The sequence below is a fragment of the Hipposideros armiger genome, unplaced genomic scaffold, assembly GCF_001890085.2.
Source record: "Hipposideros armiger isolate ML-2016 unplaced genomic scaffold, ASM189008v1 scaffold_64, whole genome shotgun sequence".
Taxonomy (NCBI): domain Eukaryota; kingdom Metazoa; phylum Chordata; class Mammalia; order Chiroptera; family Hipposideridae; genus Hipposideros; species Hipposideros armiger.
In genome coordinates this window covers 2,285,222-2,303,890 of record NW_017731414.1, presented here as the reverse complement: position 1 = coordinate 2,303,890, position 18,669 = coordinate 2,285,222, and the positions used below count along the sequence as shown (strand labels likewise).

General features: G+C 49.7%; 1 protein-coding gene across 4 annotated transcripts in view; it reads left to right on the top strand.

The window, feature by feature from the left end:
• Positions 1-4,630: 4,630 nt before the first annotated feature.
• Positions 4,631-18,669, top strand: part of TMEM161A (transmembrane protein 161A) — a 15,044-nt gene continuing 1,005 nt past the window's right edge. Inside the window, exons 1-11 of one of the 4 annotated variants that reach the window (XM_019641866.1) lie at positions 4,631-4,697; positions 7,563-7,666; positions 8,234-8,314; positions 8,649-8,746; positions 8,859-9,015; positions 9,956-10,107; positions 17,588-17,648; positions 17,746-17,889; positions 17,992-18,105; positions 18,261-18,435; positions 18,549-18,645. In XM_019641866.1, the coding sequence (XP_019497411.1) occupies positions 4,695-4,697; positions 7,563-7,666; positions 8,234-8,314; positions 8,649-8,746; positions 8,859-9,015; positions 9,956-10,107; positions 17,588-17,648; positions 17,746-17,889; positions 17,992-18,105; positions 18,261-18,435; positions 18,549-18,645 (1,186 nt within the window). In that variant the 5' untranslated portion in view covers positions 4,631-4,694. Of the gene's footprint in view, positions 4,698-4,757; positions 5,397-5,428; positions 6,272-7,562; positions 7,667-8,233; positions 8,315-8,648; positions 8,747-8,858; positions 9,016-9,955; positions 10,108-17,587; positions 17,649-17,745; positions 17,890-17,991; positions 18,106-18,260; positions 18,436-18,548; positions 18,646-18,669 lie in introns of those variants that run through there. The other 3 variants (XM_019641864.1, XM_019641867.1, XM_019641868.1) reach the window with 3 other exon arrangements.

The following is an 18,669-nucleotide window of genomic DNA, read 5'->3' as shown; positions in this document are numbered from 1 at the left end:
GGCAAGGACCCTGCAGGGGTGCCGATGAGCAGGTGACATGGAGGGCAGCTGGGCTCAGGACTGTGTGGAGCGTGCCCCTAGAGTGGTCCCATCCCACCGGTAAGGGACCAAGCAATTTGTCCTCCAACTCTGGGGTTGTTTGGTGGTGGGCTCAGGAAGAAGTCCCCAGGCTAGTCTCAATCGCTTGCAGCAAGAAGCAGTTGGGAACCTTGAATGTTGGGCTGCTAAGCTGTTCCTTTTATAGATAGGCGTATCCCTTGAGCTCTTGACTCAGCAATTTCCTTCCACTGGCGGGAGGAGGGAGCCAGGCCGTTATCTGCTCACTCCAAAGGAGCACACAGCCCCCCTGACTCTGGCCTGTGCCATGTGTGCCAGCAGACTTGGGGGTCCAGGAGCCTGAGGGAGCTCCGTTTGCTCATCCTGCCTCCAGCCACCCCGAAGGTGGTCTCAGTGGGATCTTCATGACACTCAGATCTGACTCCTAACCTTCCCCTGGCTCCTCAGCTGACTCCACCCACTCTGCCCCCACCCCCCACCCTGTCCCCTACCCTGAGCTCCCTAGAAACACTTGCAGCTTCAATGCCAGGGCCATGCTGGTCCTTCCTTTTGGACCACCTCCCCCAAACCCCAACTCACTTTTTTTTTTTTTTAAGCTGAGCCATCCTGCCACCTGTTGGCAGCTCAGCGGCAGCTCAGCTCAGGCCAAGACTCGAACTACCTTTTTTTTTTTTCTTACAAAGACTGCTTCCTATCCTCCCAAGGTCCAACTCCATGTACCCCCCCCCTCCCCCAGGAGGGCCTCAGCACTGCCCCCCAAGCCTAGAAATGGCTCTGAGTGCTAAGTTAAGCAGACAGAGGGTGTGTTGGGTGCAGATCACCAATTTGGACAGGAATGTGGAAAACATGGAGTATTGGCATCAGTGCCTATAAGATTTGCCCCCTACCCCCATTCTACCAAGATCCAGAGCTGATTGATCCAGCTTGGCTGTTCAAGATCTTTGTCCCCTCTTGTCATCCCAGTGGCCCACAGAGGTGCTTTCCCAGTAAAATGCAATGTCTTGCATCCCACCATTAGTGCACACCTAGGTGGTGAATAAAGAGGGAAAGCATGTACATAACAGGCTTCAGAGTCAGTCCTGGCCCCTGGAATTCAGCACCTTCCCTTCTCCTGTAGTCCCTGCTTCCCACCAAGACAGGGCTGACTCCTTTAAGGGGTGGGGAAAAGGGCAGAATATGTAAAGTGACAGACCTTCTAAGGAAGGTGGGGGCATTCTAAGCGGCCTATATAGAGCCCTCCACTTGCATGCCAGTCCCAGCTGGGGTTTGTCCTCTGTAGATCTCAGTCCTGGACGCCTCATCCCCAGTGAAGTAGGGGCTTTGGGGCCCCAGTTTCTAGAGGAGGGACATGGCATGATCGAAGGTCCCCTCCCCGGGACTTCTGTGTCAGGGAGGTGGAGTGGGGGTGCTAGGGGCAACAGTGGCAGGAGGGACACTCTGTGGTGTGATAGGGTAGAGCCACCAGGACCCTTGGATGGCTGCGATGTGGGGGTAAAGGGAAGAGGGTGCCATGGGCAACTCGTAGCCTCTGACCTCAGTGGGGACATTAGGGAAGCCCCCACTTGCGCTGGGGAGGCCTGAAGAGAATGCAGGGGATGTGGTGTGAACTCAAGTCCTCTGTAGGGTACCTGAGTTAGGCTGGGGAGTCCTCTCCCCCAACTCAGACTCAGGTCCTAAATCCTCCTCGCTGCTCTCTTTTGTCTCCACCCACCCTCAGAGGAGGGGTGAGTCACTGCCCCCATTCCAGCCCAATTTAAAAACTATTCGAGAGCCATAAATATATTTTTACATAATCACCATTATGTGAATAATGTCCTTTAAAAATTTTACAAATGAAAGTATGATAGTTTTATTTTCATTTTCAATTTTACTTCAGAGCCTGCGACTCGCGAGCCGCAGTTTGCTGACCCCTGTCTTAGATCATGAGGGGATAGTGGGTAGGCTACCAGGTTCTGGAAACACCTCTGCACCCAGACCCCAGCTGTGCCCCGTGGCTCTGTTGGGGAGGAAGTAGGGAGGGTTGTATGGAAGTGTCCTACCACCAGCCTTGCTAAGGACACTATGGTGATGTTGGCCAAAGCCAATGTTACTGTCAGAGGGTCCCCAGTTCCCCAGGAGCTCTCCGTCACTGGTTGGAAGCACTGTGGGAATCATGGCCTGGGCACAAACATGGTGATGGAAGTCAGAGATCTGAGAGATGCATTTTTCTAGAGTACCATAAATACAGGTGGTGGAATGGTCAGTGTGGAATAAGAGTGTGGGCCTCAGTGTGGTCAGAGGATGTAGGACATTAGTGTGGACAGACATAGGGAGAATCCAATGAGGATCAGGGGGCATGGAATACCCAATGGAGGACAGAGAACGAGGAGCGTCCAATGGAGAACAGAGATGTTGAGCAAACTAAAGAAAGGAGCACATAGACCTTCCAATGTAGAAGAGAAGACTTTGGTTTTGCTCTGCATGAGGTGGCAGGCATGGATGGTTGTGAGCAGAAGAGGGACATGGTCTGGCTGTTAACAGGTGCCCTCAAGCTGCTCAGAAGAAAAATAGACCGTGGGAGATGGGGCGGGAAACCAATGGAAGGTAGAGGAGGAGGGGACTGCAAGCAAGAGATGAGGCTGGACTGGGTGGGGGTTGTGAAGGGAGTGAGGCCAGGTGGGAGTGTGGTTACAGTTGGAAGGTAGAGCCATCAGGAGGAACTGACAGATCAGGTGTGGGGTGAGAGAGGCATCAAGGCCAACTCCAGAGTTTGTGGATAAGCACCAGGAGGATGGAAAGGCGGTGAGGAAAGATTGGGAGCGCCTGGGGCCAGGAGGTATGTGAATTGCCTGTGATTCACCACGTAAGGGTGCTGTGACACCAGACTCAGGAGCTAGGTGCCCAGGGGCGAGCTCAGGTAGAAGTAGAGATCTGGGCCTCTCAGGGCCACAGTATCTTCATTAATTAAATGGAGACAATTGTCACGCCACCCTGGCCTACTGAAGGACGCACATGAGTCAATGCCCCCCCCCCAGCCTGCCATTCAGTGAGCCTGAAGCAATGCCCCTCAGCCCCCCTGCCTTTTCTTCCTTCTCCATATTCTCAAACACCTTCCCCAGATCCCATCTTCCCTGAATCCCACCTGTATGCCCTGGCCATGATGGGCATGTCATGATCCCCGTATAGGTCCTGGGGCATCCAGGCAACCCTCGCTGCCACTCTCATCATCCCCTTTCAAGGGGACACTCTTGAGTCCAGAGGACTAAAGTCACAAACAGTGAATCCCCTGCAAACAGACATCCACATGTGCCCATAAACAAAGACAAAATTACCCACAAGAGGAGGCAATCAACTCTATAGGCCCCACTCACAGGTACCACTCCATAAAGACCCTAGACATTGTCACATCCACATATATGTCCACACTCATGCAGACACACATCTATAGAAACACAGATAGCAAAACTTAGGCACCTATGCTAGAAGCTCTTACCTCCAAATCTAGAAACAGAAAACATCAGTTTCCTGAGGCTGACATTTGGTCCTTGATCCAGCCATGCCTGAAGTCGATATACTTTTAGTTTTTTGTTACGAGTCCAAAATGTCCCTTTTTTGCCAGAACCCATTTGAGTTGGATTTTTTTTTGGTGTGATTCACAACCATAGACCTGCGTGATAGAGATGAATAAGGCTTTTGCCATGCGAAAAAGATTGAGAAAGGAGGCATTCCAAGATGGAAGACAGCATTTACAGAGGCCTGTAGGTATGAGATAGAGTGGCTGGGGGCAAGCTGTACTGTAGTGTGCACAATAGTGCTAGCAGCAGATTGAAGTCAGGAAGAGGGTCTGAATTCAGTCTCAGCACTTGGGAGTATAGTCAGTGGAAGACACTGAATATTCTTGAATGCTCAAAACTGGGGCCGGCTGAGTGGTGCGGTTGTTAAGAGCTGGCTTGGGACGCCAGAGGGCCCCGGTTTGGATCCCACATATGAGGGCCAGTGACACTGCCCTCTACAGCTAAGATGCTGAACAACAGCTCAACCTGGAGCTGGGCTGCCATGAGTTGCCGTCGATGGCGTAGGCTGCAGCCCCTGCTGCAGTGAGTTGCCATGGGCTACTGTGTGTAGCCAGCAGCCAGTGTGAGCGGCCATCCAGAAGCCGGCGACTGATCTGCCTCGACGGGAATAGCGCAATGACGGTGCCAACTTGGGCCAGTGAAGCAAAGTCCTCCACAACTAGACTGAAGAACAAAAAACACGACAGCAACTTGTCTGTTCCCCTTCCCCCAATTTCCCAATAAAAATCTTAAAAAAAACAAAAAAAAACTGTTCGCAGGAGATAGCTCGTGAGTGAATGTATTGGCCGCAGACCTGTTAGACAGGTGCAGATGAGAGACTGGGCCTCAGAGAGAGCGGTCACACAAGAGTCCCTGATGAAGTCCTGATTCAACTCCAGTGTGAGCAAGTCAGGCGTGTTCGAACTACAACTTCCGGCATTCAACGCGAGCAACCTTGGTCCCCTGTGATGTGCCCCAGATCCAAGCCTGGTGATTGGTCACACGGGCTGCTTGTCAGACCAGAGTCGGGTCCTGATTGGTCAAGTTCCCATAAAGTGCCCTGAGCCGTCCTGTGGGTTCTCCTACCGAGCTCCCTCGGGCGAAATGGTAAGCGAGCGTTCTGAGGTGTGGGGGGTCATGATGGGCCCAAGGGTCTCGCCGAGAGGGTCCAGGGAGACACCAAGGGATGGGGGTCCCATTGTAGGGGTTGGGGGCTCTGAGAGACTCTGGGTCGCGCAGAGGGCAGTGTGTCTATATCTGGGGTCAGCATCTCGCTGCGGGACCTATGAAGGGGTTGAGGGTTGTGCCAAGGGGATTGGAAGCCCCTGAGTGTCCTGGGTGTCCTACTTTCTAGGGCTCTGGGGTCCCTCCTAGGGTTCATGGCCCCACCGAGGGACTGGGGACCCAAACACGTTCGGAACCCCGCGAGGGACGTCTGGGGTCCTGCTGGGGCCCACTCTTGGGACAGGGTCCTATGGGAGCGTGGGGCCCGCGCCGATGGGTCCCTCGGGGGTCCCTGCGGGTACCGGGGTGTGCAGAAGGGCCAGGAAAGCCCTGAGAGGAAGGGGCCAGGCTAAGGGGATCTGGAATCCTCAGGTCTCTCACGCTCCGTGTGCAAACCGCTGAGTTTGTTCTTCAAACTTAGCCTAGCCACTGTGGGCCAGGCTCATGCCTGGCGAGGGCGTGTACGTCCAGCCTCTAGGTATTTGGACTCGGCAGAGGGAGAGACATAGGCTGGAGGGGTCCAGAGGCGACGTGACTCTGCCGAGGACGGGTGTGTGTGTCCCCGAGGAGAGGTTGTTGGAGGTGGGCACGAAGTGAGAATATTAGTGGAGGGGGTGCTTGAAAGTGGGCGTCGTTCCAGGCTGAGTGTGGGACGCTGTGGGCAGTGTAGCAGAAGGGCTCTCCCAATGAGATGGAGGAAAGATCCAGTGAAAGGCTCTAAGCAAGGGAAGGAGTGGGCGAATGGGAAGCTCCAGAAGATCTATGGAGCTCTGCAGAGTGTGGACCCTGAGACGGGATGCTGCTGGGGGCGGAGCATGGGAAACATCCCTGGACAGACCTTGGGACCCTACGTGGAAGTCACATGTCTTTCTTCCCTACTTTTCCCCATCCCTCCGTCCTTCCCTCCTTAAGTTCTTTCTGTCCTAGGTGCTGGGACCACAGTTTGAACCATGGGCCCCCTCCCTGGGAGGTGTCTGTGGGAGGGTGTTGGGGTTAACAGTGGAGAGCCGGGAGATCTGGGAGTCTCTGAGACTTGAGTGGTTGAATGCAGGCATGGCCAAGAAGAGAGCCAGGCAGTGAGGTGGGGTGGTCTTGAGCTGGGCCTGCCTGGCGGTGCAGGCTGTGGAGTGGAGTTGCAGGTTGACTGTGAGACTGGGAAGGGTCTGGGACCGCCTGGAGAAGCCAAGTGCTGCGCCTGCCTCAGTGATGGGCTGTGTCTGCTGGAGTGATGGGCAGGTGCTGGGCTCCTGGGAAGGGCCTGGGAACTAGGGGTCTGCGAGCTTAGCAGAGAGGTCCAGGATGGAGGTGCGGCTGTTTTAGGGTCCTTTGGGGTCGTGCTGGGCCGGGTCGGCTGTTAAAACCCTGGCAAGGGATGGGGGTCACAGGAGAGAGGCCACAGAGGGAAAATAAAAGCAGGCGGGGTGCTTGCTCGAGGCTCTGAAGTTTGCTGCCTGCTGGTAAGTGCTGGTGGGAGGTGCTGCCCTCCTCCCCAAGGAGCAGAGGATGGGTCCTAGGACAAAAGGTGGGGCCAGAAAAGGCCTGGCCCACTGAGCTTGGGGGTGCCCACCGACCTTGACAATGCAGTGGTCATTAGTGCCCAACTGCCAGTCTGTACTTGGTGGGGGGAGGGTGAGCAGTGAGACTAAGCAATTGGTGAGATTTAGAGATCAGAAAGATGACACCCCAACCTCATTACTGAAAAAATGCTTCTGGTCTCAGTTTACAAGTCACAAGCATAGAGAAAATATCCTATGAGTCAGTTATTTTAATGATGGATTTTTTTCAGCAGTCATTCCAAATTACAGCGCTAGACCCGATATCCATCCCACTAGAGCTTTTCCTTTTAAAGGTAGCTTATTTTTGCCTGATTAAAGGATAATTTTAATGATTAATATTGATCTTTATTTCATTTTACTTGTTAATTATAATGCCATAATACTAGTAGACAGGTCTTCTGAGCACATAATTTTACATAATTATATAATTACTGATAGCAAATTGGTATTTACTACATTCAGGCAGCTTCAGCTTCAGGCTGATTACCAAAAACATTTCTCCTAAAACGTTTTAAAATAAGTATGTGAAAATGTGTTATGAATTACTGTTTTAAAAGGTTGTTATGTAGAACTTTGTGAGAAAATTCCTAAAGAAAAGCAAGTCATCCCACTCACATGTCTAAGTCTTTATGCTGAAACAGGTAGTGGCGTGAGGAGGTTGAGGACAAAAGGAGGGAGAGGAAAAGAGGGCGATGAAGCCATCAGGGATGATTTAAGATGGAATCACCAGGGTGAATGTTTAAGCTAGAAGCTGGCCTGAGACAGTTGCTGCAAGGCTGAGACCATGGTGGGAGGGGAGCCGCTTTCACTGGGTGCACCGGGGTCCTTGTAGGTTCTGGAGGCAGTCGTGAGAGTACATGAAACAAAATAGGAAGCACCCCATTTCCAGATGAGGAAACCGAGGTTCGGGGAGATTAATACCTGAAATCCGTGGTAGAGGCTGGAAGTGAACACTTACTGCTCCAGCACCTGCTCTCCACCCCCTATACCCCAGCCAGGTGGGGGTTCCCTGCTCAGCAGGGGCTTCCAGGGTTGGGTCTAAGCTCAGCCAGTCTTCTTTTCCAAGATGCAGCTGGAGGCAAGGGAGGCTGCCCTGCCCCACCTCGCCCTGCATCTCTATAAATAGCTGGGTTCAGAAGGAGTGATCTTGTGACCCTCTGGCAGGCACTGCCCGTCTTATCCCCTCCCCCAGGCGGTCCTCGGAGTGCAGCTGGTGGTGACGCTGCTCACTGCCACCCTCATGCACAGGCTGGCACCACACTGCTCCTTTGCACGCTGGCTGCTCTGCAATGGCAGGTGAGCCACACCCCCTCCTGGCTGTGGGAGGAGCCCCGACCTCTCTGGTTCCACCCCCAGACCCACCTCATGCCCTGCACAGGAGTTTAAACAACTTCATTGAGATGTGGTTGATGTACTGTAAACTGCATATATTGGAAGCACACAGTTGGATCAGTTCTGACAGATGTACACACGAGACCATCTCCACACTCCAAAGAGCAGCTGCTTCCCCCACTCCAGGCCCCCTTCTACCCTACTCTTGCTATAGATGTTTCCCCGCAATGCTTTTTGTCCCTGTTTGGTTCTCAGACCCTTTCTGAGATCTGGTGGAAACTGTACAGTCTCTCCCCAGGACAGTGCATGCCTGCTCCACTAGGAGAGCTAGCCAGCAGATTCGGGAGTGACCAGGACCCCTGCACACCTCCCAGGCCTTCCCCCTGGCCTTCATGGTCCCTGCCCCTCCTGTCACCAGGCATTCAGGGGGGCCCAACCCTCCCTCTGACTCTAGTCCTGGGTTTTGGGGTTCACTGCCTTGTCCCCGCCCCCCATGCCTGAGCTTTCCTGACTGCCTGTCTTTGCCCTCAGTCTCTTCCGATACAAGCACCCTTCTGAGGAAGAGCTTCGGGCCCTGGCGGGGAAGCAGAGGCCCAGAGGCAAGAGGGAGCGGTGAGTGAGCCCCCAGTCTTAGGGGAGGCTGCGGGGGCACAGGGCCTGCCCTGCCCACTCTCAGGCACCACTCTGGGCACAGAGGAGAATCGGGCACACACCAGGCTGAATGGTGGTCACTGTCATGCATGGGCTGCCTCCAGTTGGCATGGAATGCTTATTGGATGTTTGCTGTGATCACTGCACCATGGTGTGCAGAGGACATCCAAGCTGGGGGAGAAGGCACCTCCCAGACCAGCTCCTGTGCCCTGAGGGTGGCAAGCTGCGCCTCCCAGGCTGGGGTGAGGAGAGGAAAATGGAGAATGCTGTTCTGATTCCTCCCACCCCCTGCCAGGTGGGCCAATGGCTATAGTGAAGAGAAGCCTTTATGTGTGCCCCGAGATGCCCCTTTCCAACTGGAGACCTGTCCCCTCACAGCCATGGATGCCCTCGGTAACAGCCCAGTGGGTCTCCAGCTCCCCTTGCTTGGTCTGCACCCTGGCAGGGTGGGTAGGGTGGGGAGGCCCTGAGCCGGTGGCCCCTGGCTGAGCAGTGTGGCCCGCAGTCCTGCGCTTCTTCCTGGAGTACCAGTGGTTCGTGGACTTTGCCGTGTATGCGGGCGGTGTGTACCTCTTCACAGAGGCCTACTACTACATGCTGGGCCCGGCCAGGGAGACCAATATCGCTGTGTTCTGGTGTCTGCTCACCATCGCCTTTTCCATGTATCCTTCCAGCTCTGGGAGGGCAGGCAGGAGGCATGTGGGAGCCTGATCAAGGATCCCTTTACCTTCTAAATCCGTAATCAGTTATTGACTGTTGTGCCACAAGCCTCCCCAGCACCTGATGGGATAAAGCAATTGCTATTTCATTTGCTCCCCTGGTCCGGGCTCAGCTGGGTGGGCTCATCTCTGCTCCCAGTAGTCCCCTTCCAGCAGGCTGGGCAAGCTCCCTCATCGCAGCTGCAGAAAGCCAGCAAGGAAGGTGAGGTTCTGCAGGCCTCCTGAGCCCTTGCCCACGCCAGCCCACCTCACCCCTGTCCATCCTTCCATCCAAGCAAGTCACTAGGCCAGCCCAGAGGCAGGGGCTGGGAAGGGGATGCTTCTCTGCAATTTTTGTATTAAGCTGCACAGACAGCAGAGGTGAACTCGTGACTTTGAGGACTCAAGTAGGAGAAAATGTCCCTGTGGAGTGGTCTTGGGAAGAAGGGAAGCCCATCTTGGCATCCACACTGTTTGTAAAAACCCCCAGATCTTTTCAGGACAGATGGGAGATAGAGCCCTTGTATCTGACAGCTTCTCAGAGAAATGCTGTGAATGCAGCCAGGGGGCTAGGTGGTTCAGGGAGGCGGGCCCTCCTAAAGGGACTGACTTGGTGGCCATTTCTAACTGGCCACAGGTAGTGTGATGAGCCAAGTTGGAGGCCTGTGCCAGGTGCATCTGTCACACGCACAACCCCATGCTGCTGACACCGTCATGAGCAGCGTTGCCATCTGTGTCTTGGCCTGTTCAGTGGCTCACTCTTCTCTTCAGTCACTCCCCAGCTCCCCAGGACCCCAAACCTGAACTCTGGTGTTTGCTCTGGATTTGGGGTGTCACTGGCTGGGGGTGGTGGAGTGGGCAAGGGTACTGGAGGCACTGGAGGCCTTCTTAACTCTGCCCCCAGCAAGGTGTTCCTGACAGTGACCCAGCTGTACTTCAGTGCCGAGGAGGGGGGTGAGCGCTCCGTCTGCCTCACCTTCGCCTTCCTCTTCCTGCTCCTGGCCATGCTGGTTCAGGTGGTGCCTGAGGAGACCCTCGAGCTGGGCCTGGAGCCAGGTACGTGCATCAGGTGTGGGATAGACACCTCCATCACTCCTTGTGTAAGTCAGCGAGCATGGGGTTTAATTGTTCGGCTGGCACATAGTAGGTGAAGGAGGGGAGTCCTGAGCCCCGGCAGTCTCCATGGGTTTCTGCCACCCTTGGCGCCCCTTCGGGCTCTGGGGATGAGAGGACATTTTGTCACACTATCTCTGATAGGTGCCTGTGGCTGTAGCTCTTTGCAAAGGCACTTCTGTTCCCCTCCTGACCTCTACCCAGCAGGCAGAGTGATTTAACATTTACCCATTTTTAATTTAGTTTGTGGGAGGAAATAGGTAAATGGTATAAAATTCACAAAGTATAAGAGGCTATGGAGTGAAAGTCACCCTTCCACACTGGCTCTCCTCCCCAGAGGAAACCTGAGTGCCACTTTTCCTTATTCACATAAAATAGTAGTGTATATATCTCTACACCTTGTCTTTTTCCCTTAAAAACAATAAATATTGGAGCTTGTCCCTTGATTCTACGTACAGATTCGTTTCTTCTAACAGTTACATGGTAATTCATTTTATAGATGTTCTATGATTGTTTAGGCCCCTATTTATGGACATCTAAGTCTCTTGCTGTTAAATGTTGAACAAAACCATGTTGTTATAGAACATTCTTGTATGGGAATAGCTTTGTGCTTGTGGCCCTATGCAAGAAAGTGCATTGTAATTTTGATAATGTTGCAAAGTGCCCTTCAGGAAAAGGTGTATGAACATGTCTATTTCCCCATACCCTCTCCAATGTGTTTCCTCAGACTTTTTCATCTTGGGTGATCTGATGAGAGAAAATGTAAGTGAGGTTGAGCATCTTTTCATATGCTGATGAGCTATTTCTATTTCCCTTTCAGAAAAGGTTTGTTCTTTTGCCCAGTTTTCTACCGGGTTGTTGACCCTTTTATTGATTTGTAGGAGCTCTTTACATATTAAGGAAATTTCCTTAATATGTAAGGAAATTTGCAAATTTTTTTTTGGAGTTGCAAATATTTTTTCTAAGTTTCTCAGTTTTCTTTTTGACTTTGTCTATTCTTTTAAAAACATAATTTGGATCATATCACTTCTCTGCCTGACACCAGACTCTAATGGTCTTTGGATAAAGACCAAAATCTTCATTATTGCTCACATGGCCCTTGTTGATTCCTTGAGCTTTATCTTCACCAATTCTCCCTGCTTTTCTATTTTTAAAATTATATAATGTTTAATATACATAAAGAACATATATATGTAAATTACAAAGCAAAATAATAATACAAACACCCATGAACTTACTTCTCAAATAAAAACTGGAACATTCCCAAAGCTCCTGCATGTCCCTGGTGCGCCTTCCTGGTCCTACCACCTTCCTCCCTACTCCCAGCCGCAACCAGTCTCTCAAATTTTGTGTTTATCATGCCTTTGCCTTTTTTTTTTTTTAATTGGGAAACAGTGTGTTTTTCCAGGACCCATCAGCTCCAAGTCAAGTAGTTGTTTCAGTCTAGTTGTGGAGGGCACAGCTCCGTGGCCCCTATGGGGATCGAACCAGCAATCTTGGTGTTATGAGCACTGCACTCTAAGCAACTGAGCTAACTGGCTGCTCCTCCTTTGCCTTTTAAAAAATGTTTCATCACGTACGTTTCTGTCCCTAAAGAATTTATTGTTCAGTTTTGCAACGTGTAGTCTTCCAGCTGTGCTTTTCTGTCTCTCTGATATTGTTTCCAAACTAGGTCATGTTGGTCTGGGTGCCTTTAGTTCATGTCTTATCACCATGAATGATGGGATGAGACTCTACTTGTTTCCCATTCTCTTGTTGATGGATGTTTAGTTGGTTTGCAGATTTTAGCTTTTTCACATCTGCTACAGGAAGCATTCTTGTACGTGTTTCCTCATACATGCGGGCAGGCGTTTTCTCTTGGGCACAGACTTAGGGACCATGGGGACATGTTCACCTTTATGAGGTGGTGCCTCAGCATTTTCGGTGCAGCTCTCCAAGCACGTCCACCAGCCATGCAGCCTGGGGTTCAGAGCATGGGCTCAGGGCTCAGGCTGCCCACTGAGTCCCAGCCACATGGCAGGTGGGTATGGGGGAGGTCACCACTGGCCCCCCCTGCCTTGGCCTCCCTGCTTATAAGGTTGGGTGGTGACTACACCAAACTCCCAGGGGGACAGTATGGTTTAAATGACTTGAGATCTACGGTACCAGTCTAGCAGTGTAGAATAATGCCTTTGTGGTCTTAACGTGCATTTCTCTGGTTACCTGCGAGTCTGAGCATCTTCTCATGTTTATTCATGATTCACGTTTCCTCTTCTGTCAAAAGTCTTTTCATATTGTTGCCCATTTTTCTTTCAAGCTGTATGTTTTTCTTTAAAAAAAATTTTTATAGTGGTAAAATACACATAACATAAAATTTACCATTTTAACCATTTTTAAGTGTATAGTTCAATGGTGTTAAATCCATTCATAATGTTGTGCATCCATCACCACCATCCATAGAACTTTTCATCTTATAAAATTGAAACTCTGTCCCCATTAAACACTAACTCCCATCCCTCTCCCCTAGTCCCCAGCACCCACCATTCTACTTTGCCGCTATGAATCTGACTCCTCTAGGGACCTCATATGAGTGGGATCATACAGTATTTGTCCTTTTGTGACTGGTTTATTTCACTGAGCATAATGTCTTTCCTTTTTAAGGCTGAATAATACTCCATTGTATGGATGGACCACATTTTGCTTATCCATTCACCCGTTGATGGACATTTACATGGTTTCCATGGTTTAGCTCTTTTGAAAAATGTTGCCATGAACATGGGTGTACAGGTATCTCTTTGAGGCCCTGCTTTTAATTCTTTTGGGTATATGCCCAGAAGTAGAATTCCTGGACCATGTGGTAATCTTATGTTTATTTTATTGAGGAGCCGCCATACTGTTTTCCACAGTGGCTGCGTTTTATTTCACATTCCCATCAGCAGTGCCCAAGGGTTCCAACTTCTCTACCTCCTCACCAGCACTTATTATTTTTCTTTCTTTCTTTTTTTTTTTATAGGAGCCATCCTAGTGGGTGTGAGGTAGTATCTCATTGTGGTTTTAATTGCATTTCCCTAATGATTAGTGATGTTGAACATTTTCTCACATACTTATTGCCAGTTGGATGTCTTCTTTGGAAAGATGTTGTTCAAGTCCTTTGCCCATTTCTGAATTGGGTTGTTTTTTGTTGTTGTTGAATTTTAGGAGTTCTGTATATATCCTGGATAGTAATCCCTTACTAGATATATGATTTGCAAATATTTTCACCCATTCTACGGGTTGCCTTTTAACTCCACTGATAGTATCTTTTAATGCACAGTTTTTAAAAATTTTTCATGAATTCAGTTTGTCTATTTTTTTCTTGTTGCCTGTGCCTTTGGTGTCATATCCAAGAAATTGTTGTCAAATCCAATGTTGTGAAACTTTTGTTCGTCTTTTTTGTCTTGTTGATTTGTAGTTTCTTTATATATTATGGATAATGATCCTTTGTTACATGTGTGGCACATACTTCATCCTACCAAATCTGACACGCCATTATTTCATAAACCACCAAAAAAAGATAAACACTGTTAAACTATTGCATGCTATCAATTGTTATATGTATCCCAATTTTAAAGAAGTTAAAATGTGAAAAAATGTGTGATTAAATTCTCAATTTGTGGTGTCTTTTTACTCTTTGTAGTTTTTTTTTCTTTAAAAAGTTTTTCTGCAAACATTTTATTTTGAAAAACTACAAATCTACAAATAAGTTGGAAGAGTCCTCTAATGACCTCATATGCCCTTGACCTAGATTCATTTGATGACATGTGCATGCTTTTCTCTCTGCACAAACACACACAACACCACACTTTTTTTGGCTGAGCCTTTGAACACAGTTGCAGCCATCACTTTTGGTATCTTTTGAAGAATAGAAGTTTGTTATAATAGTTGACATTTGTCTTGGAGAATTCCCTTCCCTTCCCTATGATCACAAAGAGATTTTATATTTTCTTTCACAATATTTCAAGTTTCATCAAGCACTTAAACTCCTGGGAGTTCACTTTTGTGTTATGAGTAGGGATCACATTGAGTGTTTTCCATGGAACAACTTTGCTAAACAATTGCATTTTTAGTGAATTGTGGATTCTGTTTGGTTTTCTTTCTTCCTTGCCAATCTTTCCCCTTTAGTGTGGCTGGGACCTCTGGATTTTAGATTAGTGCTCTGGTAGACTTTCTTTTCTTATTTCCAATATCTTAGGTGCTACTTAGCTCATTAATTTTCAGCCTCTTCTATTTCTGTTGTTATCATTTATAGTATTTTAAGGCTATGAATATTTTCTAAGTTCCACTTTTGTCCACCTCTGAGGTTTTTTGTTGTTTTTTTTTTAAAGATTTTTATTGGGGAATTAGGGGGATAGGAACAGTGCTGGGGAATTGGGGGAAGGGGAACAGACAAGTTGCTGTCCTTTTGTTCTTCAGTCTAGTTGTGGAGGATGTCGCTTCACTGGCCCAAGTTGGCACCATCATCGCGCTCTTCTCTGGCGAGGCAGATCAGTCGCCAGCTTCTGGACAGCCGCTCACTGCGGCTGCTGGCCGCTCACGCTGGCTGCCGGCCACACAAGGTAGCCCATGGCAACCCACTGCCACAGGGGCTGCAGCCTACGCTGTCGCCGGCGACTCCCGGCAGCCCAGCTCCAGGTTGAGCTGTTGTTCAGCATCTTAGCTGTAGAGGGCAGTGTCACTGGCCCTCATATGTGGGATCCGAACCGGGGCCCTCTGGCATCCCAAGCGAGTTCTTAACCATCGCGCCACTCGGCCGGCCCTCTGAGGTTTTTTTTGTGTGTTTTTTTTTTTAAGATTTTATTGGGGAATTCGGAGAGGGGAACAGTGTTGGGGAATCGGGGGAAGGGGAACAGACAAGTTGCTGTCCTTTTGTTCTTCAGCCTAGTTGTGGAAGACGTCGCCTCACTGGCCCATGTTGGTATTATCATTGCGCTCTTCCCGGGTGAGGCAGTTGGGTCGCCAGCCTCTGGACGGCCGCTCACAGAGGCTCTTGGCAGCTCACACCGGCTGCTGGCCGCTCACGCTAGCTGCTGACCACACACGGTAGCTTATGGCAGCCAACTGCAGCAGGGGCTGCAGCCTACACCGTCGCCATCGCCTCACATCATCCCAGCTCCAGGTTGAGTTGTTGTTCACCATCTTAGCTGTAGAGGGCAGTGTCACTGGCCCTCATGTGGGATCCGAACTGGGGTCCTGCTGCACAGAGCTGGCGTCCCAAGCCAGCTCTTAACCAACGCACCACTCGGCTGGCCCCCACCTCTGAGTTTTGACTTGTATTTTCATTATCGTGCAGTTGTGGATATTTTAAAGTTTCTATTGTGATTTCTCTTTAAACCCCTTTTAAAAACTTCAAATGTGGAACTTTAAAAAAATTCTTATTTCTAGCTTAACTATACCATGGTTACAGAAAATGGTCTACTTGAAATAAGTTTTTAAATTTTTTTTTTAAGATTTTAATTCATTTTATGATTTTCTTTTTTTTTAAGGAGGGCACAGCTCATAGTGGCCCATGCAGGGATTGAACGGGCAACCTTGGTATTATCAGCACCACACTCTAACCAACTGAGCTAACTGACCACCCCCTCTTTAATATTTCTTAAGACTTGCCTTATGGCCTAGAATATGATCAGTTTTTGTGACTGTTCCACATGTTCTTGAAGAACATATATTCACTGCCTCTATATGTCCAATAAATTCAAATCTCCATCTTTCCTAACTTTTGTCACTAAAGGTTTACTCTCCCTCTGGGATGGAGGTCTCAATTTTTCCAGGTCGTTCTGTTAGTGTTTTCTTTATATACAGAGGGTGCCAAAAAAATTCATACAAGTGGACACTTTGGTCAGTGTTGCTCCAGCAGTAGTTCGCCGTAATCAGAAGTGTTGGACGCTGATGGTAACAATTTTGAGCACCTCTTGTAATTGCAGAAGTCAAATGTGACTTGTATTCATCTTTTGCTATCGGTATACGAGTATATTGAATATTACAATTTTAATACAGTTTTTCTTTCTTAAAATGTGTATACAAATTTTTGGCACCCTCTGTATTTTGAGGTAAATTGACAAGGTGTTTACAAGTTTAGAATTGCTACATCTTCCTGGTGAATTGGCAGTTTTATCATGATGTATTGACCCCTTCTGATTCTAATAACACTTCTGTCTTAGTCTAGTTTGTCTGGTTTTAATATAGGCTTTCCAGTTTTATTTTGATTAGCATTTGTTAACATCCCTTTTCGTTCAACCTACCTCATGCTAAGAATCATATATCTGGATATTTTCAATCAAGTCTGGCAATCTGTTTAGTTTAACTTCAAAGTTTAATGTATTTACATTTATTGTAATTACAGACACATTTGATTTTGTTTCTGCCATCTTACTTTTTCACTTTCTATTTCTTTTCTGTTGTTACTGTTGACATTTGCTGCCAGCCTAATTGTCCTTCTTTTATAGGTGGTCTGTCTTAACTCCCTGGCTGCTTTGCGATCTCTTTGTTTTTGATATTCTGCAGTTTCACCAGTGTGTCTAGGTATGGGTTTCTTTGTTTTTATCTGGTCTGTTGTACTTTATGGGTGGCATCTATTCTGCCTATTTCTCAACCATTCTCTTGCAGTATCTCCTGTCCTCTTTTATTCTCTTTCTCTCCCTCTGAAGCTCTGACTTGACTTTCTATTCTGTCCTCCTCATCTCTCAGTCTTTCATATTCCCCACCTTCTTATCTTTCTGAGTAGGAATCTGAGTGATTTCTTCAGATCTAATTCATGAATTCCTTCTTGGCTCTGTCAAATATGCTGTTTAACAACCTATTAGTTCAATAATTATATTTTCCTGTTGGAAGAGCTTAATTGGTTTCTTTGTAAATCTGCCTGGTTATCTGAGGTAGTCTCGTGTTGCCTGTTCTGTGATTCCAGCTTTTATTTTCCTCAGTCATTTCACACATAATTGATAATGACAATTTCTAAAGTCCCTGTGGTCTAAACTTTTGGGGTTTTTTTCTGCTGACTCCCCCCCTGTGGTGATTTGTTTCCTTCTGTGTGTGATGATTTTGGTTGTGAGTTCATATTTACCTGCTTTTACTCTGCAAAATCTGGAGGCCAGAACTGCGGGTTCTTCCCAGGACTTGGGTTTTTCTCATGCCCCCCGATTCCTGGTATAATCCAGTAAGCTCAGATTCAGTGTCCCCTCCCCTCCACTTTGTCCCCTGGTCCAATCAAGGGTCTGCCCACTGCATTCTCCTGTTCTTTGAAAAGAGCCGCACATAACCAGAGCACGAAGCAGTCCTCATGCCTGGTACAGGACCTAGCTGCCATGGGTGTGTCGCAACCTGGGGAGCAAAGGACATCTGGGAGCGGGGCAGAGTAGGCTCCGAGGCCCAGGGGTCTACTCTACTCCACTCTTCTCCTTGTCTTCCCCAGGCCTGGCCAGTATGACCCAGAACTTGGAGCCACTTCTGAAGATGCAGGGCTGGGACTGGGCGTGAGTCCTGGAAAGGGAGAGGGGGTAGGGGCAGGCTGTGACCTGCAGGCAGGGTACTGACAAGCCTCAGGGCTGCTGACCCATCTTTTCTCCCCAGGCTTCCTGTGGCCAAGCTGGCCATCCGTGTGGGGCTGGCAGCCCTGGGCTCCATGCTGGGTGCTTTCCTCACCTTCCCAGGCCTGCGGTTGGCCCAGACCCACCGGGATGCATTGACCATGTCGGAAGACCGGCCCATGCTGCAGTTAAGTGGGGGTCTGGGTGGGTGGGAGGTTAGGAAGCTTAGGGGAGAGGCTGAGGGGATGGTGGGTGCCCAGGCCTCACCCTGCTGTGCCCTTGTACCCAGGTTCCTCCTGCACACCAGCTTCCTGTCACCCTTGCTCATCCTGTGGCTCTGGACCAAGCCCATCGCGCGGGACTTCCTGCACCAGGCGCCCTTTGGGGAGATGCCCTCCTCCCTGTGCGTATTGGGGTGGGGCCAGGAGGGAGGCTGGGGGCCCCTCTGTGTATTCGTGTCTGAGGCTCAGGGAGGAACCATTAGGGAGCTGTGGGTCCTGGGGGAAGAGCCTGAGGCCAGGGGTGGTCTCACTAGCCCCCTCACCCTTCCCCGTGCAGGCTGTCGGACTCAGCCTTTGACTCGCTGCGCCTCTGGGTGCTGGTGGCACTGTGCCTACTGCGGCTGGCAGTGACCCGACCCCACCTGCAGGCCTACCTGTGCTTGGCTAAGTCCCGTGTGGAGCAGCTGCGGCGGGAGGCCGGCCGCATAGAGGCCCGTGAGATCCAGCGGCGGGTACGGGTGCCCACTGTCAAGGGAACCTGGGGTGCAGAGTGGGGCTTCCAGTCCCTCTGGCCTGGGGTCAACCTGAGCCCAGAAGGTCACTGCCACTGCTGCTTGCCCACCAGGTGGTCCGTGTTTACTGCTATGTGACGGTGGTGAGCCTACAGTACCTGACCCCTCTTATCCTCACCCTCAATTGCACACTGCTGCTCAAGACACTTGGTGAGAGGAAGCTGCCTCTTGGGG